At 40.3% G+C, this 25,103-nt stretch overlaps 7 protein-coding genes across 7 annotated transcripts; 4 read left to right on the top strand and 3 right to left on the bottom strand.

Annotated features, from left to right (window-relative positions):
* Window positions 1–894: 894 nt before the first annotated feature.
* LOC101296009 (transcription factor TCP9-like) lies at window positions 895–2,064 on the top strand. Its single transcript, XM_004300702.1, has one exon. It carries the CDS (start codon window positions 895–897, stop codon window positions 2,062–2,064), a length of 1,170 nt encoding a protein of 389 aa, XP_004300750.1.
* Window positions 2,065–3,567: 1,503 nt separating this feature from the next.
* On the top strand, window positions 3,568–5,387 carry LOC101295719 (F-box/FBD/LRR-repeat protein At1g13570-like). Its single transcript, XM_004300701.1, has 4 exons — window positions 3,568–4,386; window positions 4,472–4,624; window positions 4,711–4,920; window positions 5,052–5,387. The coding sequence occupies exons 1-4, from the start codon at window positions 3,568–3,570 to the stop codon at window positions 5,385–5,387; spliced, it is 1,518 nt and encodes a 505-aa protein (XP_004300749.1).
* Window positions 5,388–6,907: 1,520 nt separating this feature from the next.
* On the top strand, window positions 6,908–8,734 carry LOC101295424 (F-box/FBD/LRR-repeat protein At1g13570-like). Its single transcript, XM_004300700.1, has 4 exons — window positions 6,908–7,705; window positions 7,803–7,955; window positions 8,062–8,256; window positions 8,384–8,734. The coding sequence occupies exons 1-4, from the start codon at window positions 6,908–6,910 to the stop codon at window positions 8,732–8,734; spliced, it is 1,497 nt and encodes a 498-aa protein (XP_004300748.1).
* A 1,504-nt stretch (window positions 8,735–10,238) lies between these two features.
* On the top strand, window positions 10,239–13,358 carry LOC101295137 (cucumisin-like). The gene is made up of 10 exons (XM_004300699.1): window positions 10,239–10,313; window positions 10,413–10,501; window positions 10,616–10,713; window positions 10,809–10,955; window positions 11,042–11,141; window positions 11,238–11,751; window positions 11,820–12,142; window positions 12,228–12,339; window positions 12,430–12,643; window positions 12,736–13,358. The coding sequence occupies exons 1-10, from the start codon at window positions 10,239–10,241 to the stop codon at window positions 13,356–13,358; spliced, it is 2,295 nt and encodes a 764-aa protein (XP_004300747.1).
* A 432-nt stretch (window positions 13,359–13,790) lies between these two features.
* Window positions 13,791–15,315, bottom strand: LOC101295808 (probable rhamnose biosynthetic enzyme 1-like). Its single transcript, XM_004298715.1, has 2 exons — window positions 14,811–15,315; window positions 13,791–14,476 (listed from the first exon to the last, which is right to left on the bottom strand). Exons 1-2 carry the CDS (start codon window positions 15,261–15,263, stop codon window positions 14,027–14,029), a joined length of 903 nt encoding a protein of 300 aa, XP_004298763.1. The 5' UTR covers window positions 15,264–15,315; the 3' UTR covers window positions 13,791–14,026.
* Window positions 15,316–16,444: 1,129 nt separating this feature from the next.
* Window positions 16,445–22,288, bottom strand: LOC101311373 (phospholipase D beta 1-like). Its single transcript, XM_004298683.1, has 10 exons — window positions 21,235–22,288; window positions 20,552–20,665; window positions 19,838–20,032; window positions 19,134–19,379; window positions 18,971–19,039; window positions 18,732–18,879; window positions 18,188–18,336; window positions 17,695–17,886; window positions 17,394–17,591; window positions 16,445–17,169 (listed from the first exon to the last, which is right to left on the bottom strand). Exons 1-10 carry the CDS (start codon window positions 22,168–22,170, stop codon window positions 16,876–16,878), a joined length of 2,541 nt encoding a protein of 846 aa, XP_004298731.1. The 5' UTR covers window positions 22,171–22,288; the 3' UTR covers window positions 16,445–16,875.
* A 2,384-nt stretch (window positions 22,289–24,672) lies between these two features.
* Window positions 24,673–25,101, bottom strand: LOC101294855 (ras-related protein RAB1BV-like). The gene has a single exon (XM_004300698.1). It carries the CDS (start codon window positions 25,099–25,101, stop codon window positions 24,673–24,675), a length of 429 nt encoding a protein of 142 aa, XP_004300746.1.
* Window positions 25,102–25,103: the final 2 nt, after the last annotated feature.

Here is a 25,103-nt window from a genome sequence, read left to right as displayed (position 1 = left end):
GTTCTTTATTTGAATACATATATGTGTGTGTATATATATATATATATATCTAGAAAGAGACTCCAAGTGGTTGAAAAAACGTACGGTGGTCCATAAAAGTATAGTATTCAGATCAAAACATATAACCCTACAAATTGTACTGTTGAATATGATAGTCGTATATCTTTTTGGAGTTGCTAACTATTCCTTTTATATCTCTTTTCGAATATTGTTGATGGTGATTCTTGTTTATATCTAAATTTTTTACGTATATTTATTTAATATATCAGAGATTTATCGTAAATTTTATAAATATTAGAGATATTTGACGAAATTAAAGAAATTTAATGAAATCAGAGATATTTGACCGAATCAGTGGAAGATAAGATTTACCCTTTTAAATATATCGGTCATCTTTTGTTACGCCGTTGGCCCAAGCCAAGTGCCCAACCCCGACCCCATCACCAAAACGCAGCGCAAAAGGCATTTCCTTCCAGACCTTTCGGCCGGGCTCCACCTCCCTGTCCCCTCAGTGGTCCACGGCCGATCGGGACACATGATACAAACCCCCAGCCCCACAACGCCCACCCAACTAGGCCCCCCTCCGAGCACACACGTGGCCCCAATCTCCACCGCGTCATCTTTTCACTCTTTTCTCTCCTCTGCCCCACACCCCACATTACAAGTGGTGGACCTGTGGGCCCCCAACCTCCCTCCCTTTCCGTTTATATTTATTTTACTTCAATTTTTACACTTCCATACTTTTGTTTCTTCTTCTTCTTCAATGGATGGAGAAGCCTGAGCTCTTTCCTCACTTCCATTCCTAACGCCAAGAATCATAGAAACCTCTTCTGCCAAAGCGACGTCGTTTCGTATATGTAGTTTTTGTGGTGTCTACTATTTTTGGAGGCAAAAATGACGTCGTATTTTGAGGATCAGGAGGACGACGGAGGAGGAGGAGGTTCCGATCGCAGCACCAGCACCGGCGACCCGGAGGAGAATCGGAACAGTGAGGGAAACAGGAACGGAGCTTTTACGAGGCAGCTGGCTGGTTTTCATGAAACTGCGGCGTTGCAAGGTACGCCGCTGAAGATGGAGCCCTTTGACTCGGACCCACCGTCGGACTCGGACCACCGGGCCCACCTGAAACTGCCGCGGGCTCCTCCGTCAGTTGGGATGGTTCCTCTGGCGGCGATGCAGCCGGCGGCGGTGAGGAGGACCTCCACCAAGGACCGTCACACGAAGGTCGAGGGGCGCGGCCGTAGGATCCGAATACCCGCCACGTGTGCGGCTCGGATTTTTCAGTTGACCCGGGAGCTGGGGCACAAGTCCGACGGCGAGACGGTGCGGTGGCTCCTCGAACACGCCGAGCAGGCCATTATCGAAGCCACCGGCACCGGCACCGTCCCGGCCATCGCCGTCTCCGTCGGCGGGACCCTCAAGATCCCCACCACGCCGAGCAACCACCACAACACGGCTGAAGACTCGCCGACCTCCGCCGCGGCCAAGAAGCGCAAGCGCCCCTCCAACAGCGAGTTCGTTGACCTAAGCGACGCCGTTTCGCAATCCTCGGGGCTCGCACCGCTGGGGCCCTCCGCTCCCCAGCCCGTCCCTCAAGGCCTCGTCCCCGTCTGGGCCGTGGGGAACGCCGGCGGCATGATGGTCCCGGCCAACGCGTTCTGGATGATTCCACCAAACGGGTCGGGTCAGGTCGTCTCCGCAGCCGCCGCTGGCCCGTCCAGCCAGCCTCCGCAAATATGGGCCTTGTCCCCGACCCTGACGCCTGTGTTCAACATGGCCGCGGCCCGTCCCATATCGACGTTCGTTGCAAACGGCGGCGGAGTTGAGATTCGAGCTCCGTCGCCGGCTCTTTCGAACTCGGCGGTGAGCACGAGCACGGTGGGGTCGAAGGCGGCGAAGAAGTCGTCGTCGACAATGGCGCCGAGCGTGAGCTCCAGTGGGAGCGGTAACAGTAACAGTAATAATGGTACCAAAGCTCAGATGCTTAGGGATTTTACTTTAGAGATTTACGATAAGCAGGAGTTGCAGCTCATGAGTCGACCCGCCGGCCCAGGCAGCCAGTGATGGTAGTTTTATGTTTTTAACCATTAGAGATTGTTATCCTTCTTCAAATCAAATCAAAATAAAAGTTCAGAAACAAAATAATCCTTTCTTCTTGGTTTTTTTGAATGCTTGATTCTGATTGTTGAAAACTCTGCAAGGTGGAGGTAGCGAAGGTTAGTGAGAGTGAGGGAGAAGGAGAGCGGAGAATCTTGGACCCGGTACACACACACGTGTGCGGAGATCACACGTGGCATGAGTAGGCGGAGGTCGTTGAGCGGGTGGGGACGGTGGTGGTGTGGCATGGTCCCGCCATGGTGGGTTAACCGAGCCCCACATCGGGGTTTTATCCGAACCTACAGCGCCCAAGTCGACGAGTAGGTTGAACACGCCTCGTCAGTTGGAGCTTTTTATTTGTGTGGTGGGCACGCGCCTTGTGAGCGGGTGGATTGGGAGGGGCCCCATAAAGGATGTGATGCCCGTGGAGGGAGGGCCGGAGTTGAAGCTGTCAATGGCTGGGTGATGAGGTCGCGTGGACCGAGGGCACGGATGGGGGTGTCGGGTCGGGTGGGGCCTGGTTCATTTTGGGTTGGGTAGGGTTGGTCCGACCGAGATGGAAGGCACAAAGATTGTGCTCCACCCTCCCTCCTCCTCCTCCTTTATCTCCTCAACCACCATTCAGGCAGGCCCCTCCGCCTAAAATGCGCCGGCTGCTAGGCGGTGTGGCTTGAGGATGTACATTTTAAAATAATTGAATTTTCAAGTTATGTTAGAGTAAAGTTTCTTTTTGATGCTCATGATGTATATCATTTATTTTTATATGGATTTTAGAACAAAAATTTTTCTACGTATCAAGGTGTAAGTGAACCGAGCAACTAATATGTAATATTTTGATTCAGTTATCCACGTCACATTATAATGCATGTATTCTAATACCATTTACAAAATTGAAACCTAAAAAAATAGTCCTAAGTATTTCCAACATATGAGTTGAGGTCCTGAGGTCAAATAAGATGTACTCTTATTATAGACACTTAATTTGATCGGATCAAAAATGAAAATGAAAGAAAAGAATATACAGTCTATACTCTTCATTGGATCTCACATACAATGATTTAAGAACTTGCATATTAATAGTGCAAGTGCATCTTGGAGGGTAAAATCCGCTCCAGTCTCACAACTTACTACGTTATGGATATATAAGGTGAAAAGTTGTGTGTATATACACTGAGGGTCGTAACGGCACATGGACAAAACGTTTTCCCTAGTGTCAATAGGATAGCAAAAAGTTGCAATGTGATGTTCAAATCAGGGCTTAACGATCTGTTTGGTTTATAAATCGTACGGATTCTCAACCGGAGCCCAAACCGATTTGTAGGCCCAAGTAGTCATGCCTTGCTTGTCAAGGTAAACTCCCCTTTCTTCTGTCTATAGAACTTCTGTTCGTCTGTAAACCCTAACCCCTTGTTCTACTTCTCCAAATCTAACCTTACGATCTTCTTTTTAGTTACCTGATAGATATCCAAGATGAAAACAGAGCTGTGGTCCTCATCAAGAATATTGAAGAAAAAGAAGATGAAGCGGGACAGAATAAGCAACCTACATGATGATATTATACAACAAATCCTGTCATGTTTGCCGATCAGGGACGCAGTGAGGACAAGAATTTTGTGCCGTAAGTTGAAGTCCAAATGTGATAATCTTCCATGCCTTGTATTCGACGATCAGTGTTGTCTCTGGGATCAAGCTAGCACCACATTTGAGTGCATTGTTGATCATGTTCTTCTCTTTCAAATTGGCTCCATACACACCTTCAAGATTTCTCGTAAAGACCTAGCTGCTGTGGATCTCAATAGATGGATCTATCGTGTGTCGAAATCCTCCGTCAAGAAGTTCACACTGGAGCTGTGGAGAGGTCCTCCTTACAATGTCTCTTCCAGTTTGTTTCTGTGTAAGAATTTGGTTCATTTAGAGTTATATAATTGTGTGCTTAAACTCCCGTCGACATTCAAAGGCTTCAGGACATTGAAGATCTTATATACTCAAATGGTTACCATTGCGCAAGATGACTTCGAAAAGATGATTAGTTGCTCTCCTCAGCTTGAGAGACTGATTCTGTGTGAATTTGATGGTATCAAAAATCTCAACATTGATGCACCAAAACTCCAGTACCTTACGGTCAAAGGTGATTTTGAGGATGTTGACATTGGGATGAATACCTTAAACCTTGTTCATGTGTCCATTGAACAGCAAAAGGCAGCTCCTATCAGTTGTACCAATTTGGAAAAGTTCTTTTCTCAACTGACCCTTATCGAAAATCTCTCAATTGAGGGTGTTTTCTTAGAGGTAATGCATTGTGTGACTTATTGAACTTGCATTGTTCATATCTACTTCGATCTATGCAGCTTAATTACGTTGTGTTTTTCTCTAGTCTTCTGCTGGTGCCTTGCAAGATGAGCTGCCGAAACCTTATTTATCTCTCAAGGTTCTTCGCTTAGGCATACTCTGGAATAATATGGATGAGATTGTAGCTGCTGTACGCATTCTGAGAAGCTCTCCTGCCCTAAAAGAGCTAGAAATTTCTGTGAGTTTTGTTACCAAATTACTAATGTGAGCTGGTTTCTTAGAGTTTAAGACGTGTCTAATGTGTTGACCTTAATTATTTTCTAGCTTTGCCAAGAAGCTGAGGCTGCTGATGCTAATGCTAATGCCGGAGACACAACTTTTTGGTTAAATCATATGCTAAATGATTACCAGAACTGGGAATTGACCCAACTTAGACTTGTGAAAGTATCCGGCTTCTCTGGTGTCAAAGCTGAAGTGGACTTCATCAAATATCTGCTTTTAAGGTCCCCTGCTCTTCAACAATTAGAAATTTTGGTGAGTTTAATTTATTATGTGGATGTTAGCATGGAATTCAGAGTTAAAATTTTAACCTACTTCATTCTTGGTAAATTTTATTTTCAAAAACTGGTTTCTCATTCTTGGTGAGTTTTGTTACCTTTATGTAGGCTCAGAGACAATATGGGGATGTTAGGGGAGAAGTGAGCTCTTGGTTAGACGACAGCCAAGTCTGTGCATTCAACCAACTGCGAGTTGTGAAAGCAAGTCGCATTTCCGGTGTCAAAGCTGAAGTAGAACTCATCAGATTTCTGCTTTTAAATTCACCTGTGCTTGAGAAGATGATTCTTCGGCCACTTCACAGTTCTGGTGGTTGTCGGTTATTGAAGAAGCTGCTCATGTTTAGGCGCGCTTCGGCACAAGCACAGATAGAGTACTTGCATCCATTAAAGCTTGTACATTCCTATTCTGAGTCTGACTCTAGCTCTCCATCTGACTCGGACTAAATCATTTTGCTACAAATAGTGATCTTTGATGAACTCCTCACATTAGTGGCTCACTAGTTACTCTGAAAGTCTGAAGATTAATAGGAACATATGACGAAGTGATTTCCTCTTGTTTATGATGCCGGTATTGTTCATGATCGACAAAGTAGAGATTCGTGTAGTTATTTTATGCCAGTATACGATTTCCATATGGTTGCGACTTGCGAGTATCCGATCTTGTGGCTCACTAGTTTTTTGAGGCAATTACAGAATTTCAAAGGTTGAACATGTATTCTGTTCCTCTTATACATGTTTCAAGAACCTTCTTTTACAACACACTTACTCGTAGGCCGTAGCTTCAAATTCTGACAAATTCGAGTCAAAATCTCTTGTTATAGCACACGAGTCTTGAGAAATTTCATTTTTCACAACTCATAATATTTTCTGTACCTGTGTGCTGATACACTCTTGGAACTTTTGAGGTTGCTTTCAGTCATTAATTACAAGCTGTTGTCTTTCACCTTGTACCTCTGCAAATTTGAGACTTCTCCTGCATCTCTTTTAGTTCGCTTTCCATTGACATGTTTCTCTCCTTTAGTGATGCATATTATCTTTTGAAGCAATATCCTGCATCATAAATGATCCCTTCAACAATTGAACATATATTTCCACAAGAAAATCAAATCAAAAGACCCTCTAAAATTAGTTTTTTTTTTTTTTTATGAAAAAACCAACTAGATTAAGAGTAGAGGTGCTTCTAGTACACCCACGATTTACAGAGTACTCTCTAAAATTAGTTACACAGACCACTTGAGCTAAATTTGGACAGTTTCTCCTAACTTACCCCAGCCCAACTAGGCCCACCGAGGCCCAGACCGCCTAGGCGCGTCTCGTCTCCGCCTAGCCCGCTAAAAGCCCATTCCACTTGTTGTTTTTTTATTTTTTTTATTTTTAAATTATAAAAATTCTCTTGCGTGTCTAAACCCATGAATGTCCCTAAAACCCCGTAGTTGTTCTCAAAACCTAGTCGTCTGTAAGCGAACACATCAACAAGGGCATAATCTCTAAATTCCTTTTCTCCTCAACTTCAAATTGGGTATTTCAAATTTCATCACTTTCTCTCTTTAACATTGATGAGTTTCGCTTTCAAATTAATGATGAATTTTGCTTGTTACAGCCTTCAAATGAGCTATTGGAATGCCCAAGTATTGCAATTGATCATGAGTTCGTCAACACTAATTTCATATCTGATTCTTAATACACCAGGAGGCTTGGCCTTTGCAGAGGTTTAATATCTGAGCAGTGGAAGGAATATTCAGTACCTCTTTCGTTATTTGTTGATATTGGTGAACTGGTGGTTTCATATCATTAAGAATTTCCCGGTATGTCCCCGCTATCTGTATAGTGCTGTGTTTTGAATTGGTATGAAAATTGACAAGTCATTCTCACCAGTTCTAAGTATATTGCATTCGCATTGTCTTTTTGTTTACAGTTGATTCGTTTGTGTTTTAGTGAATGATATTTTCTTTCGGTACATAGATATGGACAGAATAAGCAACTTACCAATTGATCTCAAACACAAAATTTTGTGTAAGTTGTCCATCAAGGAGGCAGTGAGGACAACTGTTTTATCAAGAAGCTGGAAGCACAGTTGCGATATGCTCCCACATCTTGTGTTTGATGATCGATGTTGCGTCTCATATGTAAACGAGGATGAAAAAACCAAGAGGAAGAGAGAAACAAAATTCTATCACATTGTTGATCAAGTTCTTTCACTTCAAGAAAATAATACCTCCCTAGTCACCTTCAAGCTTTCTCATCGAAATGAGCACGTTGGCACTCAGCATATAGATAGATGGATTCGTCATTTATCGAGAACCTCAGTCAGAGTGGTGGCACTGAAACAGTGGCGTGGGTCTCTTTACCATGTCTCTTCAAGACTGTTTTCGTGTCGAGATTTACAACATTTAGAGTTTTTCGGTTGTTCTCTCAAAATCCCGTCCTCATTTGAAGGGTTTGGAAAATTGAGTAGCCTTGATATTCAAAAGTCTACTATTGAGGAAGGTGGTCTTGAAAAATTGATTAGTTGCTGTCCTCTGCTGGAGACCCTGATTGTGATTAATTGTGATGGTATCGCTCATCTCAGCATTGATGCACCAAATCTCAAATACCTTGATATAGCCGGTGCTTTCGAGTATCTTAACATTGAGAATTCCTTGAATCTTTGGTATGTTGGGATAAGCCAACTAGAAGCTTCTGGGAGCTTTAAGAATTTGCTAACATATTTAGTTCAACTGAGTTGTCTCAAAAGGCTCAAAATTCAAGGTTATTTTCTACAGGTATTGGATTAATTACGTGATTAATTTTTACTTCCATGATTCTGGTTCATACATGGATCATCTATATTTACTTCCATGAGTCTGCTTTTTGCTCCAGCGTGTTCTTTACTCCTTGGACGAAGAGCTGCCGAAACCAAATCTTTGTCTGAAATATCTTTGTCTCTGCATATGCTTGACTAGTGTGCATGAGATTATAGCAGCTATACACATTCTAAGAAGTTTACCTGCCCTTGAAGACCTAGAACTTTCGGTGAGTATTAACTAAAATTTTCTTCTATAAAAGTTTGTAGTTCAGTGAGTTGGTTCTTTGGAAATACGAGATTATGACCTGGATTTTTGTTCAATTGTACACGTAGGTTCGCCAAGGAGATGGGCCTGCTTTTCCTCCTGGAGGAATAAACTCTTGGTTGAATGAGAACCAGAACTGGGACAAATTCAGCCAACTGAAGAGGGTGAAAGTAGCCAGCTTCTCTGCTGGTGCCAGAAGTGAAGTAGATTTTATTAAATATCTGCTTCTAAGCTCTCCTGCTCTTCAGGAACTAGAAATTACGGTGAGCTTTATTCTATATATGGAGCAAGTATGCAGTATGTATATTTGAACTTAAATTTCCGCCAACTTTGTGATCTCTGAAAAGTGAGATTTTGATGCTAGAGATGGATCACCTTGACCTTGTGCAGGCCCGGAAACCTGATCCAGCGATAGGAAAATCAGAGTCGTTGTTAGATGACTTCCAGAAATGCAAATTCACCAAACTGCGAGTTGTGATACTAAGCGGCATTTCAGGTGTTGAATCTGAAATAGGTCTCGTCACATTTCTGCTACGATGTTCACCTCGGCTTCAGAAGATGACTATCCAGCCTGGTTCCATTAGTAGTTATTGTGAGCGTGAGGTATTTAGAGAGTTACTCAATCTTAGGAGCGCCTCTCGCAGAGCAGTGATAGAGTACTTGGACCCTATGACGGAATCCGAATCTCAATCCGAATCCGAATCTGAATCTGAATCTGACTCAGACTCAGACTCAGACTGAGTTGTATCTCAATGCATGTAAATACTTAAGGTCTCTAGTTTTGATTGCTGAACCAGAATCACTGTAATGATTGCTTCAAATGGCTGCTCTGCAGACTGCACTAGTATGATTTTGTGGATTTTCTACAGTATTAGGTTCTATTGATTTGTACTGCTTCGTACTGCAATAGGTTTGTTTCAGCTTTTAATTATCTTATCTGTCAAAATATAGGGAATTAGGAATATATAAAGGAGGGAGCTTTTCTAGTAAGGACTCTTAAGTTGAGGACTTGGTGAGGACTTTTCGGCTTATCCCACCTTTCGATTTTATATCCATATCTTGACCGTTCAATTTATAGGTATTTATGAGTAGATCATTTATGCAAATTTTCAGCTATATTGAAAATCGTTAAGACATTTATAAGTGTGATTTACCAATTATGAACTTAAACGGTTCATGTTTGACATATTTGGTTCGTCCATTAATTTGATTTAGTTTGTTATCTTAACGATCACAGATTTGGCTGAAAATTTGTAGAGTTGATCTACACATATAGACCTAAAAATTGAACGGATGAGATGCCAAGATGTGATCGAAAAATAGGTCTTTTAAACCATAAACCGAAAAGTCCTCAACTTAAGAGTCCTCACTAGAAGGGCTCCCTTCCCATATAAAGGAAAGTGAAATCCACTCTTGAAATTATAATCCACACTCTCACTTTCTATTTTTGGTAACTTAAATTTTATCTTTAGTGACTTATTTTTTGTCTTTTTATAAAAATGATGACTTAAAATAGAAAGTGGGAATATAAATTACAATTTGAAGAGTGTGGATTTCACATCCCTATATAAAATATTGTATCTTTACATAACTTAGGTTGGTCATGGTAAAACACATGATACCGTAACTAATTCACCGTGAATTATAAAGGGATGTGAAATCCACACACCTCAAATTGAAATCCACACACAATTTTTCTTTTTTTGGTTAACACATTCACAAAAGACAAAAATTTAAGTCACTAAAAGACAAAATTAAAGTTACCAAAAAAGAAAAAAAAAAGTGTGAATTTTAATTTAGGGTGTGAATTTCAATGTAGACAATAGTATTTTGTGATACAGCGAAGTGAAACGATAGATGAAAATTCCTTCCCTACTAGGGACAATTGCAACAAGTTAACTGCAATGACTAATTTAGTTTTAAACCTTTTCATTTACATAGTATCTATAGTCTGTTTTTTTTTTTAGGAACACTTAAATGTGGTTACATTGTAAAAAGAATAAAGTAAATTCGAGCTTCAATTCCTCAGAACTTGTTTTTAACTGTGATATGGCGACAGTTACAAAACTAGATGCATCAAGAACCGGCCTGCTCCGGTTGATCTATACAAGAGAATTTGAAGTGGTCTCTGAATCTTAATTAGCCGTCTCCCACTTCTTGTACTTATATACACACCAATATGGACCTTAATCTGTTTATCAAACATCATCGATCAGCTAGTGTACTGTAGGAGAATTTGGTAGCAATGACTACTCATTTCCTTCTATACACATTATTGCTTACAGCCCTTGTTCTATCTTGCCATGGCGAAGAGAGGAAGGTATGTAAAAAATAGGTACATAAAAATGTTATCAATCTGCACAGTAGAAAAGCTGTGTTAAATAATCTGCTGAGGTAAAGTGTACATGTTTGAGTGTAGATTCACATTGTATACATGGGAGGGAGGCACCATGGAGATGTTTCTGCTCAATCCACACACCATTCAGTGCTACAAAGTGTACTTGGAAAGTCAGTAACACTAATACAAGACTAAGAGTTTGTGTTTTTCCCAATTGGAAAAATGATCTACTAACTTGCCATACAAGTCACATATCTCAAGCATTTGTGTTTTCCCAATTGCAGCATCGAGTTGGCTAAAGAGTCGCTGATCTATAGTTATGGGAAGAGCTTCAATGGTTTCGCCGCAAAGTTGTCAGATGAAGAAGTTGCAGAGTTGGCAGGTGAGATTTCTCTGTGAATAGTTCAAAGCATATATCCACTTCTACTAAATGCATTTCAAAGCTTCAGATATGTAAGAGAAAACTTGGCTATGCAGAAATGGAAGGTATAGTTTCAGTGATTCCGAACCGCAGACTAGAGCTTCACACAACAAGGTCATGGGACTTCATGGGTCTCACTCTCAGCAAAGGCCAACTTGGAGCATCTGTAGAGGGAGACGTTGTTATAGGGCTTCTAGACACAGGTATATATCTAAAGATAAATTCCATGATCTCATCTCATCATCTCCTTTTTGTAACCTCCAAATGCTCAGAATGTCTGGTTTCATAGGAATCTGGCCAGAATCTGATAGCTTCAATGATGATGGCTTTGGCCCTCCACCTAAGAAATGGAAGGGCAAATGCAAAGGCGCCAACTTCACCTGCAACAAGTATGTGTGTTAAAACTATAACAGACATGAAACATTAATCTTGTGTGCATTTGGTGCTTTTTCCTCGACTAATGGAACACTTGACATGCATTGCAGCAAAGTTATCGGAGCGAGGTTCTACAACAGTGAGGGAGACCCCACTGACATCCAGTCCCCAAGAGACTTTGAAGGACATGGAAGCCACACTGCTTCAACTGCAGCAGGCCGTGAGGTGCCAGCCAGTTACTTGGGGCTAGCTTCTGGAACTGCAAGAGGTGGCGTCCCTAATGCTAGGATTGCTGTCTACAAAGTTTGCTGGGCATCTGGATGTTATTCTTCAGATATCCTTGCAGCATTTGATGATGCAATAGCAGATGGAGTTGACATAATATCGGTCTCACTTGGCAGTGGCTATCCAGTCCAATACTTGGAAGACGCAATTGCTATCGGGTCTTTCCACGCCATGAAATATGGTATAGTGACCTCAAGTTCTGCTGGAAACTCTGGCCCTTATCCATTATCACTTTCCAATTATGCACCTTGGATAATGACCGTTGCTGCTAGCACCATTGACAGGAAATTTGTAGCGAAAGCAGTTCTCGGCAATGGAGAAGTTTACACTAAGAATGAAGCCTACAAGTATATACTGCAAGTCAACTTACTAGTACCACATAATCATTTTTCCATGATGTACTGCAGGGAGTTTCGATTAATAATTTCGACCTGAATGGAAAGTCACATCCCATAATATGGGGAGGAGATGCTGCTAACTTCTCTGCTGGAGCTAACTCGGAGACTGCAAGCTTTTGTCTAAGGGGAGACCTGAATTCACGCAAAACAAAGGGAAAGATTGTTTTCTGTGAAACTATTGAGGATGGCTCAGGTGTTCTACTTGCAGATGGTGTTGGTACAATTATGGCTGATTCATCTTTCTCTGATGTTGCATATAATTTCCCCTTACCAGCAACTGTGGTTACACTAGAAGATGGACAGAGAATTCTGAACTATATCAGATCAACAGCGTAAGTATATCTCAAATGTAACTCTTTATAACTATGCAAATATTTTTCTGCATCATTGTAGTAAAATAAAACTGACCTGTTTTAGGAATCCAATTGCAACAATTCTTGTTGCCGAGGCGGACAAGGATGTTAAGGCACCTACTGTTGTGTCATTTTCTTCTAGAGGACCCAACCCTATTACCCCAGATATCCTAAAGGTGACAAAATTCTGAACTTCAAGAATTTTTCCTTCAGTTATGTGTCTGTATTCTTTTATGTATGCTGAATTGTGGATCATTGGTATGCAGCCTGATCTCACAGCCCCTGGTGTTGACATACTTGCTGCTTGGTCTCCTGTGGCACCACCTTCTAGTTACGTAGATGACACCAGGAGTGTCGAATATAATGTAATCTCCGGGACATCAATGTCCTGCCCTCATGCTAGTGGTGCTGCTGCTTATGTCAAGGCTGCGCATCCAAATTGGTCTCCTGCTGCAATCAAATCAGCTCTCATGACCACAGGTATGAGCAAACAGTATTCTTGCTGTCATTATAATATCAAATGATAAAATAAGACAGAAACTGATTATAGCTGGCTGATGTCCCATGAATAGCTCGTGTCATGGACCCAAAGAAGCAGGAAGACCTCGAATTCGCTTATGGCTCTGGTCACATCAACCCTCTGAAAGCAGTAGATCCTGGGCTCATTTTTGATGCACATGTAACAGACTATGTACATTTCCTCTGTAAGCAGGGTTACAATACCACCACCTTGAAGCTCATCACTGGTGACAGTAGCAGTACCTGTGGAAGGACAAAGCCAGGAAGAGCTTGGGATCTTAACTATCCATCGTTCTCCTTGGCAGTTGAAGATGGCCAGCACATCAATGCTGTCTTTACCAGAACAGTCACAAATGTGGGATCACCAAACTCAACCTATACTATTAAGGCACACACACCCTTTTCAGGTGTTTCTGTAAAACCATCATCCATTTCTTTCTCTTATGTTGGTGAGAAGAAATCCTTCACAGTCAAGGTAACTGGTCCGCCGATTGCACAGCAGCCGATCATGTCTGGTGCAATCGTATTGACCGATGGAATCCATGTGGTGAGAAGCCCTCTTGTTATCTACACAATCCTCCCTGGTGCTGCTTACTCCTACTCCATACCTGCGAAAAAACCAAGTCTCAAAGGTTCTTCCTTGTACCACAGAAATGGGATCTTCAGACACAACTGACCCTTACATAGTCTCCATCCAAGATTTTAGTTCGTTATATAACTGGAATAACTCGATCAAGTGCAATTGAATAGCAATTCACTATTTACTCTCTGATGATATTAATTCACAGCTGTATCTGAAAGACATGTAATCTTGCACTCTCTTTGCAGCTTTGAAACAAAACACAGGAATACTATACTCGTTGCATTTTTCTACTCTGGCTTCTTGTAACACATTGGAAATATGGAATAGCAATGACCAACACTTGACAGTGTATTGTACTACTGCATGATAGTCACTTTATGTCTACATTATCAGAGGCATGTAGTTGAAACATTACACTCGTCACACAGATTAACATAATCCAAGGGCTAATAAGTAGATATTGCTCTTCAAAGTTCATCCTATATTACATACGAGCATCATGAATCACTTGCAAATGAGTTCAACTTGATAAACTTCAAACTACTTTATTAACTGATCAAGTTATTTCAAAGATCAACAAATTTTTGTTCTTTTTCAGTTACATATCTCGAATACAACATTCAAATACAAACAAGGCAGAGATGCATGCCATCTGCATGCAAGCTGGGGGAAGGGGGATGTATAGTGGAGAGATGGCATTTGCCCACACATATGGACCCTCAATCCAATGAATAGCAACAAAGAAACCAAAACTTTCAAACCTAAGCAGCAGTCTTTTGGTTTGGCTTGAACACATTCTTGATGAGAGACTCCTTGATGGACAAGAGCTCAGGGAACTCTTTCTTCAATTTTGAAGCATCGAGTTCATTGTTGCTCCTCGGAGCAACAATCACCTTTGCCTGCTCCTCAAGATTGAAGTTCTTCCAGGTGTAGCTGGGGTCAATGTATTGCTTGTACATCTCCAAGATCTCATTGTGGCTGACCACTCCGGGGTTGGTGAAGTTCCAGATTCCGGTGAGATTCCTCTTTGCCATCTCCACCGAAATGGGGAGTAGCTCGTCCAAGATTGTCATGGAGTTTGGAATGTTGACCACCTTATCATATCGCGCAATCTTGGTGATGAAGTTTCGCGGGTTCTGCAAGTCGGATGAAATGGGCATTCTAACGCGTAGAGTACACACATTCTCGTAATTCTTGAGCAGATCTTCCACCTTTCCAAGTAAGATCAAGCAACCAAATTAGCAATGAACATCCACATTTTCTACATCCTTGACATATAAGTAACATCCTAACAAATGACAATGCCAATAAAACCAATATACCCCACCTCACAATACTATATACAAATTCATCATCCAAATGAGATCTAAATTCATCATCTTTAACTTTAACCAATCATCATCAATAACGAGAAAATAACAAATCATAGCAGATCCGATACGAAAACTCTCTAGATCTAATTCATCAAAAAAAAAAAAAAAATAGAGATCGTAAATATGCAAAAAGACAATGTGATAGATAGTATCTAAGGTAATGTTGGCTCACCATGGCCTTGGTCTTGGAATAGAAAGATCCGATGAAGTTGGGGGTGTCCTCCTCCTTGAAGCCGATGCCGGAGCCTTCAGGGTGAGCCTGGTCGTACTCGAAAATGCACCCTGTGGCGTAGTTAATGAGCACAAGGCCGCGTTCACGGCAGACGTCGGCGAGTGTCAACGTCCCCACAACGTTGGCGCGGATGGTCTCCACCTTGTGGGACTCGCACCAGTCGACGTTGGGGCGGCCGGTGACGCCGGCGGCGTTGAAGACGTGGGTGGGCTTGACGGCGGCGAGGTCGGCTTCGAGGGAGGAGCGGTTCTCGAGGCGGCCGGAGCCGTACTCGTAGCTAATGCTCTGGGATTGGCATATCTTGCCGAGGAGGCCGCCAATCCAGCCGGTCTTGCCGTAGATCAAGAACTTGAGGTGTTGATCGGCGGTGGCGCCGTTGGCCGGAAAACCCATGTGGGAGATTTGGATCTAAAAAGATGGGGAGAGAAATGGAAATGGAGAGAGTGAGGGAGGTGGGTTTGGGTGTGTGTGTATATATAGACGTGACATGAAAGATGGTGAGGACAGCGATGGGGTATCTATATCTAATATTACAGTGTGAGATTCAACCTCTCACTCAGTCACACTCCCTTACCTTGGACTCTCCTACCCTTCTTTCTTTCTATTTTTGGTCTTTTTACTTTTTTACTCTTTTACGATATTTTTTTTTTACGATAAATAACTACGAGACGGTGAATGTGAAGAAGCGTGGGTGTGTATGAAATGTAGGAGAGATGCCTAAGGCGAGCGATTACCGTCGGCTGCTTTGTTTGGTGGTTGTTCTTCAACGTGAGATCAGACACGTATCTCAGCCTTTCACAACAAGCGTTAGAGTGAGATTTATGTTAAAGATATGTGTTAAATCAGGATGACATCACCAAATTCTGAGAAATGAGATTATCTAGCTGAAGAGGCTTACTCTCACGTCCGGTTTCAAAAATATTTGGTAACATAAACATTTGGAAAGTTGATTTGCTATAACGTTTACCAAATGCTACTTAGCTCACATATTATAATCCAAATGATATCATAAGAATCTCAATCACTCTTTCATTGTAACCTAAATTTATCTCAATCACTCTTTCATCGTAACCTAAATTTTCTTTGTAATAATGTTGCTCTTTAAAATATTTTTCTCACGTAAGATTATTTATTTAGATAATAGATTGTGTGTTATTATTTCTTGAAATCATACGATTTGTAAAATAGTTTACTTGCCGAGGATCTGTATATATTCCTAAAACACATGCATCGTGGAGACTGCGTGCAACTTTGTAAGCAAGCTTCATCTCTACATGTTCTGAACTCTTACTGTTTTCTTCTATTTTTCTATCCCTCTTTCACTTTGTTTTCCTTTTTTCTTTTCTCTACTTCCTTTTCTTTATTCTTATCCCTCAATCTGAGCAGTAATCCCCAGATCCAAAACACTTTTCGATGCATAAAATAAAATCTTCTCCCATAAACTCTTTCAGTGATGGCTTGTATATATGATCATGTGGGATGAAGGAGTATAGTAGCTGATGCAGTCATGCACAACACTGTAAAAGGTGCACCGTGTGATGATAGTGAACTAGGATACGAATCAAATCCGTCCAAAAAGAATGGGTGGCTTCAGGAAGAACACACCTTAGAATGAATCGTGTGACAAATGACATGCTCTTGTTTGTTTTCTACATCACATTTTCTAACAGTCCAATGAAAATGGTAAGTAGATACTGGTGATGGAGAAAGTGAACATGAAAGAGATTTGAATAGATGCCAATAATGCAGAGCAAGAAAACCTAGGCTTTTCATATTCACAAATCACAATATTTATTTTCAAAAAATTCTCTACCAAGTATAGTCTGCCATAATGGACGTGGGGGATGCATTATAGTTTTCAAATTCTGCTTCTGGTGTAAAAGAAAAAATGGACAAGTTGATGTGTAACTGGATCAGGACTTGTTGTTTATCTGTAGAAGTGTATGACCGACGGTTGATACCAAAACACTTGGACGTAAAACTGTACAGGTATTGATTGATTGAATCAGATAGTGAGATTTTCTTGGATGGCTCTAAAATCCCCAAGTATGTTGCCACCTACATCTGGAAATGTTGCACAGCCCGGAAGATGCTTCACCTTGCCCGTTTGATCTACTTCAACCGGATATCTCAGCAGATGGCCCTTCATTTCTGTAATCTCATCAGACACATATTGCCTCCAGTTCTGCTCGCTCAAAGATCTTACCCGTTGCACACATTCGAGACTCTCTGGTTGCTTGAAACATTCTTCAAGAAAACCAATATGTTCTGCCCAAAGTGATGTTCTGTATCCATATATCTGCAATCACATATACATAGCAAATTATTGCAATTTTTTTTCTTGCTGCCTACAATTTAATGTAAATGGATGAACTTAAATGGAAAATGCCTTTACATAATTGACGAACATTGAAAATTCAAAAATAATATTCAAATCGAACTTTGCAGTGGTATACTATAAAGATTCTGATGAATGATGTAAGATACAAATATAAATACCGAAAGTTTTAACTTCAGGCTCACCTGTCCATGTGGACTTGAGAGTTTCCTTGCCCAGGTGTGATGTGGCTGATATGCCCCCATTGCTATTTCAGTATCTCGGGTACCTTCCATGGATCGCTGATTGATATTTGCAGATCCAATTATGACATATTCATCGTCCACTATTATTCCTTTTGAATGAACATAAATCATAAAGCGCCGGTTCTTCCGAGTGAGTGCCTGGGTTACCAAAACCAGCACAATTTTTTTTAGTATATGGGATTCTAGATGAGAGAAAACAAGATATCTACTGGAGACTTGAGATAAGTATGAGGGGACTTACTTGAGGAGTGTTTGCTTCTTTTTTGTTTGCTTCATTTATTGTTTTTGCAGCAGAACTTTCTTCACCACTTGGTTTCTCACGATTACCGAGGCAAAAGAAATTCAAATAGTCTTGTGGAGAATATCTATTGTGAAGTCCAGCCTCCAGTAAAGCCATGTAAATCATTTCATACATCATTTGCATTGTTTTATGCTGCAGTAACAAAGCAAGAAAACAGGTGAAAAACAAGCAGCAATAGGCTCATGAATTCTGTTTTACAGCACTACATCTGAACCATAATCATTCCAACATGCCAGAAACCAAAAGTGGATTTTTTTTTTAAGATAAGTTGAATTAAGTTTGGAATCAGCACATGCTTTACGAGGACACCAAGAGCTTCGTTTGCACAGTATTCATTCTCAAAAGTTTTAATAAATCCCAAAATTTGTGTATAACATTTTGAATTTTGAAAAAGTCTCAATTGAAGAGGAGAATTAAATGGTAACTAGATTACCTGCCAAAAGAGAATTCGTTGAAGAGGAGTGCTAGTAGGAACACCTTCCGGCCACATGGGGATAACAATATATACAGCAAACCTCTCATTTGCTTTAATTTTATTCACAATTTTGAGAGCAATTTCCATTGGTATTAAATTGTTTGCACCTGCACATAAAGGCATTATCACCATTATCAGTATGACGATAAATCAGTAGGAAAGACAATAAGATAGGATTTAACAAATAATGCAAATGACATTCGCAGACTATCTTTCTTGTCATCAAGGATTTGTTATTGATCTCTTCTTAAAAAATTAAAGAGATTCACATTTTGGAGGTGGGTGGAAGCTACACTACTAGAGCCTCAGTATAATTTAGTTCCCTGAACGTAAAAAGGTCCTGTCAGTCTGGGAGATTCAATCACATTCAGCATATAACTAAACTACAAGACTGGAAAATAAGGTAAGTATACTGTGTGCTCCTACATCAGGAATACTGACATCTTTCCACCACTTTTATTTCCTTTGTCAGTCCCCTGCTTCTAACGTTAAGAGTTCTCACCTAAATCACTGTACAAGGTCCAATTATATGATGATCCAAGGAAGTACTGGTTCTCTATGTAAATGAAATGTTGAGCAGCACGGATTGCTTTGACATATGCGGCATGTATACTCATGTCTATCAAAACATTTTTCCCACACACCAGGTTCTGTTGCACGTAGGGAGACATAAACCATCAATGATATAAATTTGAAATTAGAGCATAGTGCACAGTAGTTAAGAACTAAAGTTTCTCTTACCATGCTTGAAGCATCTTTTGGGTTTTCTGGAAATCCTCTCACAGAATTGGAATCAATTGAACGAAAAACCTTCAATTGTTCAGAAACAGTCAACACTTTACCATACATATAATACTCATTAAACAATTATAACTCTGAAACAGCTGATTGTCATCCAGTATACCTGAACGTCCCAAGCTTCTAGATCATCCTCACTCGGTTGAGGAAGATCCGCCACCCCCATAATTTCAGGGATCCTCTCAATCTTGAGTAATGCATCATCATGTCCTTTTAGTTTCTGAATCCCACGTGGTTTTGAAGCTTTTAACCAACGCTCCTGAAAATTGGCGAGGATATCGTATGCTGCTGGACCTTCAATTTTACTGTGCAAATCATGCCATGGCTGCCTTGGACAACCAACAACACGGTCCTGTTTGTGTTAAAAATCAAACGGGCAAAAAGGTCAAACAACGAAAACAATATAGATAATCATAATGGAGATCTAATCATCAAGGTTATCCCAATCTTTGTTATCAGCTACGAAACCAATATCAAAACTAAAGAAGATCTGTAGATGGATCACAAAACTATGAGATATGTTTAAGAAAGATTCACCAATGGTCAGTGTGACCCACTAAATCCTAGAGTTATTATCATCCATTTTTGTGAACATATCTTATCTGATCATATCCTCATCTGTGAATAGCTAAGTCAATCAATCACAAGTTAAGGTTAGCATTTAAACCAGGTATATTCTTAACTGCTATATGTTCAACAAATAACATTTTCTAGCCACCATTCCTGGCCAGTAACAAATGAGTCTTATCACATAACGTGGCTTAAACAAGAGCTATCCTACAACAAAGCAGAAATATATAAGATGTTTACCGAAAAAGTAGGGTTACGATTATCATCCTTGTGGACCGTCTGTAAAGTCCTAAATATAGGATGCTCTGGAGTATCATAGCGTCCCAGGCACAGATCCAGACCACCAACAAATGCAATTATCTTTCTTCTAAATTGACCTGCATCAGCATCAACAATCACTGTTTTCTGATGGTGGGTATAGATTGTTCCTACTTCCTGTAACCAAATACAAAACCAAGAGATGCAAAGCAAGAATTATTCAGAAATTAATGTGTATACACTATACAGACAAAGAAACTATATGCAACTGCTGAGTCTCTCCTGGAGTACACAGCACATGCTAACATAAATCCAAGCTTTGTGTATGTGCCTATAGTTTCAAAGAACAGATAAGAATTCTGGGACCAGTGAAAAAGAAAACCTGTAAGCAGATTTTAGCATGAAAACAAAATGCACAGTGGCATATATCATTTCACATCAATAAAATAAGCTTAAATCTCCCATATGAAATGTTGATATTTCTGAATAATACTATCAACATGTCAAGAAACCTCAAAGGGAAAAGTCTTCCTAGTCTTCCAAAAACTTTAAGAGTAACTTTTATGCCTGGAATAGATCAAGACCATCAAGTTCTCCTGTGTTCATTTGAATTTCTTAATTATCTAGTATTGTAGTTATGGAATTTCAACCACATTAAGCTAAAAGGTGCAAACAAACAAGAACATTCTGTCAAACCTGTTTCTTGACCCAGCTACTCTTTCCAGCTGATCGAGGGCAAAGTAGCACTTGGACTGAAGAATGCTTGAAGAAACGGCGAGTTTCCTCATCATTGGTTTGCATGATTCCATCCTACATATTACGCAGTATCAACATCTAGTGAAATATGAAATGACAAATGGATAGCCAATGGAGAAACAAAATATTAATCTTCTAGAGTATTAATTGAAGTAAGATACAGATCAGCCAAATGAAGCATAAGCCTTTGTGCATAGAGGAAACAAAATGATCAGTATGAATGACAGAGAATGAAGGGATATAGGCTGCAAAATGAAATCAATTTTATATGCACTTCACTTTGGGTCGCTTCTGCTATGACATTATCAAAAATTAGCCAACTGCTTCACCTTTATCATGTTTGCCAAAGACAAAGCCAACAAGAAAGCATGGAATATATGGCATTTGAAAACCTACAGGAATGCTTTCCCATGGCTAAAAGTAGTGATCATCATCATTACATTCTAAGGGATATATCAGAAATGCAACGGCGACCAAATATAACTTAATTGTTCAACAAAAGCATAGAAATCAGAGCAACTATATCTGTGTAAAGATAATATAACATTGACACTTGAACCAAAAGTATGTTACAGTGCAGGAAAATCACAGAAGGAAATATATTCAATCTTCTAAGGGCATACCGTTTTATATCCCATAATGCTGGTAGAAGTTGGATCATCCCAAACAAGAAGCAGCACTCTCACACCTTCCTGCGACTTGTTCTTAAGAAGATCACCTAACATGCAATCTGTTCTACCATCCCGGAGCAACCTAACTTTGTGATACACTGACCACCCCACAATGTATATCAAACGACGAGCCTGACTTATTGCATCAAACATGTCTTGCCAACAACTGCCATGCTCATACTCAACATTGTCGTCAAGCTTGATACTCGGAAGGCAACCATCAGGCACATGAGCATCTTGATATAGAGTAACCTTACCGCCTCTCCTAACAGGAAAATAAGTACCAGGAACCCCTTGATGATCAGGATCCAAACCTACCCCATTCATATTAAAGGTCAATTTCTCAATAGGGATATACTGAATCGACAAACTCAAAGCAGCTCCAGGCTTACAAGGCTTCCCATTGGAACCAAGAATCGGATAAGTCCCCTCAACTTTCATGCCGGAATATATCTGCTCAACTGGGATTGCCACAACACCTATGAGCTGTGAACCCACAACATCACTATCTTTCACAACAAAATGCACTTGTGAAGCATAATGCGCAACCGGAACATCAAAATACTGCTCCCAAACAGGATTCTCACTATTACTAATCACAAAGGTCCTCCCAACCACCGCACGTGCAACTGAAACCGTCACATACGGATCACTAGTGATCTTGTTGCTGCCAGTCCCAGGCAATTTAGCAACAATATCCCCCAGAGTCTTGTGAAACGCATCCATGTTAGGAAGGTTCTTGGCCTCTTTGACCAATATAACCAAGTTCCCATGAAGCAGCTGAAGCTTCAGAGATATACTACCTGTCCTAAACGGCACAACTTGCTGACCCTGAATATGGCCTGAGCCTCCAAACGACAAGGATTCAGTATAACCATGACTAGACATTGCAGCAAAACTGGATTGGATATGATCAATCTGGACTCTTTTATCAAACAGAAACTAAAGTTGGGTTCTTTCTAAATACCCAACTCACCAAAACCCCAAGGATTCAATAAAAATGTGATGGGTATTGAAAAAGTAAAAGAGGGTAGGCTAGAAACAGTGAAAATAAGAATGAAGTCGTCGCCTTTGAATTTGGGATGAGAAGGAAGAACAAGAAGAATATGATGATGAAGAAAAAGGAGCAGACTTTGGCATTGTTAAAGGGTAACCAGGAATATTCAAAGCGAAATTAGACGAATATGAACAATTAAATAAAATGGCGTTGAAAGTGAATGAGGGTGTACTTGGAAAGTTCCACGAGTTGCAGACTTCGGGTGGGTTTGGTTTGATGTGTGTGGTTTTCTTCTGAGTCAAAAATGGGTCCAAGGAGCCGGCAGAGTTCCGCTGTCATTTCCAAAGAGGAAGGAGGCAACTATATAAATTATAAGGCGGGTGTTCTGGAAGTTGGGTTCAATCTTGCCTAATTTGGGCTCCTAATCTAAGCCCATAGATGTTTAGTAGACCACTAGGAACAAGTTTTATAACCAGAAAAATTCACCAACGGTCCCTAAATTATTGTGCCAAGGTCAATGTGATACCCGAAATTTAAAAAGTATCAATGTGATACCCAAACATTGATTTTGACATCAACGAGATACTTCCGTCTAATTTCTGTGACTGAGCTGTTAATTTGCTAACGTATCAACACATTGGTCCCAAAACAAAAGGACAAAATGGACTTTTTAGCCAGAAGTCAAATCTCACAGAAAAATTAATTGAAAAAATAAAACTCAAATACTACAACTCCAAATTGGTTCTCTCTATCGAAAAAAAAAACTCCAAATTGATTCTTCATCCTACCTTTTCCGGATCAAAGTCAGAGGAGTATTAAAATATTTTGGATCCCCAAATTTTGCCAATGATTTTCCATATTGAGTGACTTGCTGCAATGTACCAGTGGTGAAAAGAATAGCTATGCTGTAAGGCTAGTATGGGATTAGAGTTAGACGTGACTGTTTTTTTCTTTTCTTTTCTGAAGATGAGTAGTCTCAAACTCATTCAAACAAGGCAAGTATTGGACTAGAATTCGAATGGGCAGAAACTTATCAGAGAGATTATTTGAATCGAATTCGGAGAAGAATGAAGCAGCAATCCAAGGACTCATTCGAAGCCGCATTCGAGGAGGAAGACGATCGACTGGTCGCTCTCGAACATGCAAAGCGCGTCGCCAAATTGCTTGAGCCACCAAAACCAAATTCTCTCTTCTTCGCCTCTTTCTCATCAATAATCTCGGAATTGTAAAGCTTTCAGATGCCACAAATCTGGGTGTCCAATCACTTGTGGACATAGTTGGGTTGGTGACCGATTTTTTTTCCTGGGTTTTTGGTACTTGCTGGATAGTTGGATCTGTACTGTAATGCTTGTTGAGAAGAGCAAGAAGCACAAGAGGAAGGAGAAGACCGCATCTGAGGGTTCTGGTTGTAATCGGCGGTAGTCAGGATTCGTTTGAGAGAATAAGAACAAAGAGAAGCCAAGTGTGCAGATGTAAATGTCTGTTTCTGGCAAGGTTGTAGCTGTACATGAAGAACAAGAACAAGAACAAAAAAAAAAAAAATGAAAGAAGGGTAAATTGGTTAATTAACTTTTTTTTTGTCTTTATATGTCTGTGTCGTCAGCAAATTGACGGTCCGTCGTAAAATATTGACGGATGTATCTTGTTGGTATCACTTTGATACTTTTAAAAATTCAGATATTAAATTGGCCTTGACATAATAATTTAGAGACCGTTAATGAATTTTTCTCTTTTATAATTAGTTCTGCCGATGAAAGTAACAATGCATTTCTTTCAAAGGCAAAGAAATATTACGCTATGATCGGCCTAGAAGTTAGAACATGTCTAGAAAGTACAGTCCCAAAATGTAGTTTTACTTTTGTTGCTGGCTATCCATCTCAGAATTGTTAGTTCTGCTAACAGAATCGAGTGTGAAGTCTTCATTCTCAAGGGGGTGTGAATGTGATCATACTCAAATTATATGAATAATACAAATTGATATCATGTTCTTATGCGTTCCATATCACATCCCACTAGAGGCGGCCTTGAGATACTTAGATCCACTATGTCTTTGTGAGATGCGTAAAGGAGAGCATGATATGAATCATATGATGTAATACGACATAAAATTTGAAAGATGCATCTAATTGGTTAACTTGAACTTTCTACCTTAACTTTTAGGCGCAAAGTTACGTCTAATAATGGGTTAGATTGAAAAACTATACTTGACTAGATTAGACTAGATTTCTAGAATTGACATTGAAAACAGTAATACAAAGCCTTCTTCAAAGTAACAAGAACAAACTGATTCTAAACGTCATTGATGACAAATGATTGTTTGAAATTTAAAAAAAAAAAATTGTTCAAGAAAAAGAGGCAACAGCAAGATCATGATTCATGACCTTTCTGTAATCCTAAGTGCTCAAGGCTAATGCAAAGAAAACGTCTTCAACATTCTTGTTGGTCTCTGCACTGGTTTCCAAGAACATGATTTCATATATATCCGCAAGAGTTTGACCTCTACGTCTCCGCACTGCTCTTTTGCTCTCATCATCCATGTCCGCCTTGTTCCCCACCAGTATCTTCTTCACATTTTTCGGAAAATTATGCATGTATTTAAGAATATGCTCGAATGATAACTCATTGGTCACATCATACATCAACAAAATACCATCAGCGGTAGCAAGTTCTGGTAATTCGTTGCCCAACTCAATTGTTTTCACTCCAAGTTCTATCCCTGCTATAGGTATATCCGAGAATCGAAGAAGAAGGTTGGTCTTCCCAACACCTTTGTCACCGACGATGAGGAGCTTCTTGAACGGGTGGTTGGGTGGTACTGCCATTA

This window comes from Fragaria vesca, linkage group LG5 (assembly GCF_000184155.1).
Source record: "Fragaria vesca subsp. vesca linkage group LG5, FraVesHawaii_1.0, whole genome shotgun sequence".
NCBI lineage: Eukaryota > Viridiplantae > Streptophyta > Magnoliopsida > Rosales > Rosaceae > Fragaria > Fragaria vesca.
The sequence above is the reverse complement of the archived record's forward strand: the minus strand, read 5'-3'. Positions and strand labels throughout refer to the sequence as shown.

Coding starts and splice junctions, on each gene's coding strand:
- LOC101295808 (XM_004298715.1), bottom strand. CDS start 15,263: ATGGGTTTTCCGGCCAACGGCGCCACCGCCGATCAACACCTCAAGTTC. Junction 14,477..14,810: donor ATTCCAAGACCAAGGCCATG/GTGAGCCAACAT, acceptor TTACTTGGAAAG/GTGGAAGATCTGCTCAAGAA.
- LOC101295137 (XM_004300699.1), top strand. CDS start 10,239: ATGACTACTCATTTCCTTCTATACACATTATTGCTTACAGCCCTTGTT. Junction 10,314..10,412: donor GCCATGGCGAAGAGAGGAAG/GTATGTAAAAAA, acceptor GTTTGAGTGTAG/ATTCACATTGTATACATGGG. Junction 12,143..12,227: donor AACTATATCAGATCAACAGC/GTAAGTATATCT, acceptor GACCTGTTTTAG/GAATCCAATTGCAACAATTC.
- LOC101295719 (XM_004300701.1), top strand. CDS start 3,568: ATGAAAACAGAGCTGTGGTCCTCATCAAGAATATTGAAGAAAAAGAAG. Junction 4,387..4,471: donor TTGAGGGTGTTTTCTTAGAG/GTAATGCATTGT, acceptor GTTTTTCTCTAG/TCTTCTGCTGGTGCCTTGCA. Junction 4,921..5,051: donor TTCAACAATTAGAAATTTTG/GTGAGTTTAATT, acceptor ACCTTTATGTAG/GCTCAGAGACAATATGGGGA.
- LOC101311373 (XM_004298683.1), bottom strand. CDS start 22,170: ATGTCTAGTCATGGTTATACTGAATCCTTGTCGTTTGGAGGCTCAGGC. Junction 20,666..21,234: donor GCATTATGGGATATAAAACG/GTATGCCCTTAG, acceptor CGTAATATGTAG/GATGGAATCATGCAAACCAA. Junction 19,040..19,133: donor TAGAAGCTTGGGACGTTCAG/GTATACTGGATG, acceptor GAACAATTGAAG/GTTTTTCGTTCAATTGATTC.
- LOC101294855 (XM_004300698.1), bottom strand. CDS start 25,101: ATGGCAGTACCACCCAACCACCCGTTCAAGAAGCTCCTCATCGTCGGT.
- LOC101296009 (XM_004300702.1), top strand. CDS start 895: ATGACGTCGTATTTTGAGGATCAGGAGGACGACGGAGGAGGAGGAGGT.
- LOC101295424 (XM_004300700.1), top strand. CDS start 6,908: ATGGACAGAATAAGCAACTTACCAATTGATCTCAAACACAAAATTTTG. Junction 7,706..7,802: donor TTCAAGGTTATTTTCTACAG/GTATTGGATTAA, acceptor TTTTTGCTCCAG/CGTGTTCTTTACTCCTTGGA. Junction 7,956..8,061: donor TTGAAGACCTAGAACTTTCG/GTGAGTATTAAC, acceptor TTGTACACGTAG/GTTCGCCAAGGAGATGGGCC.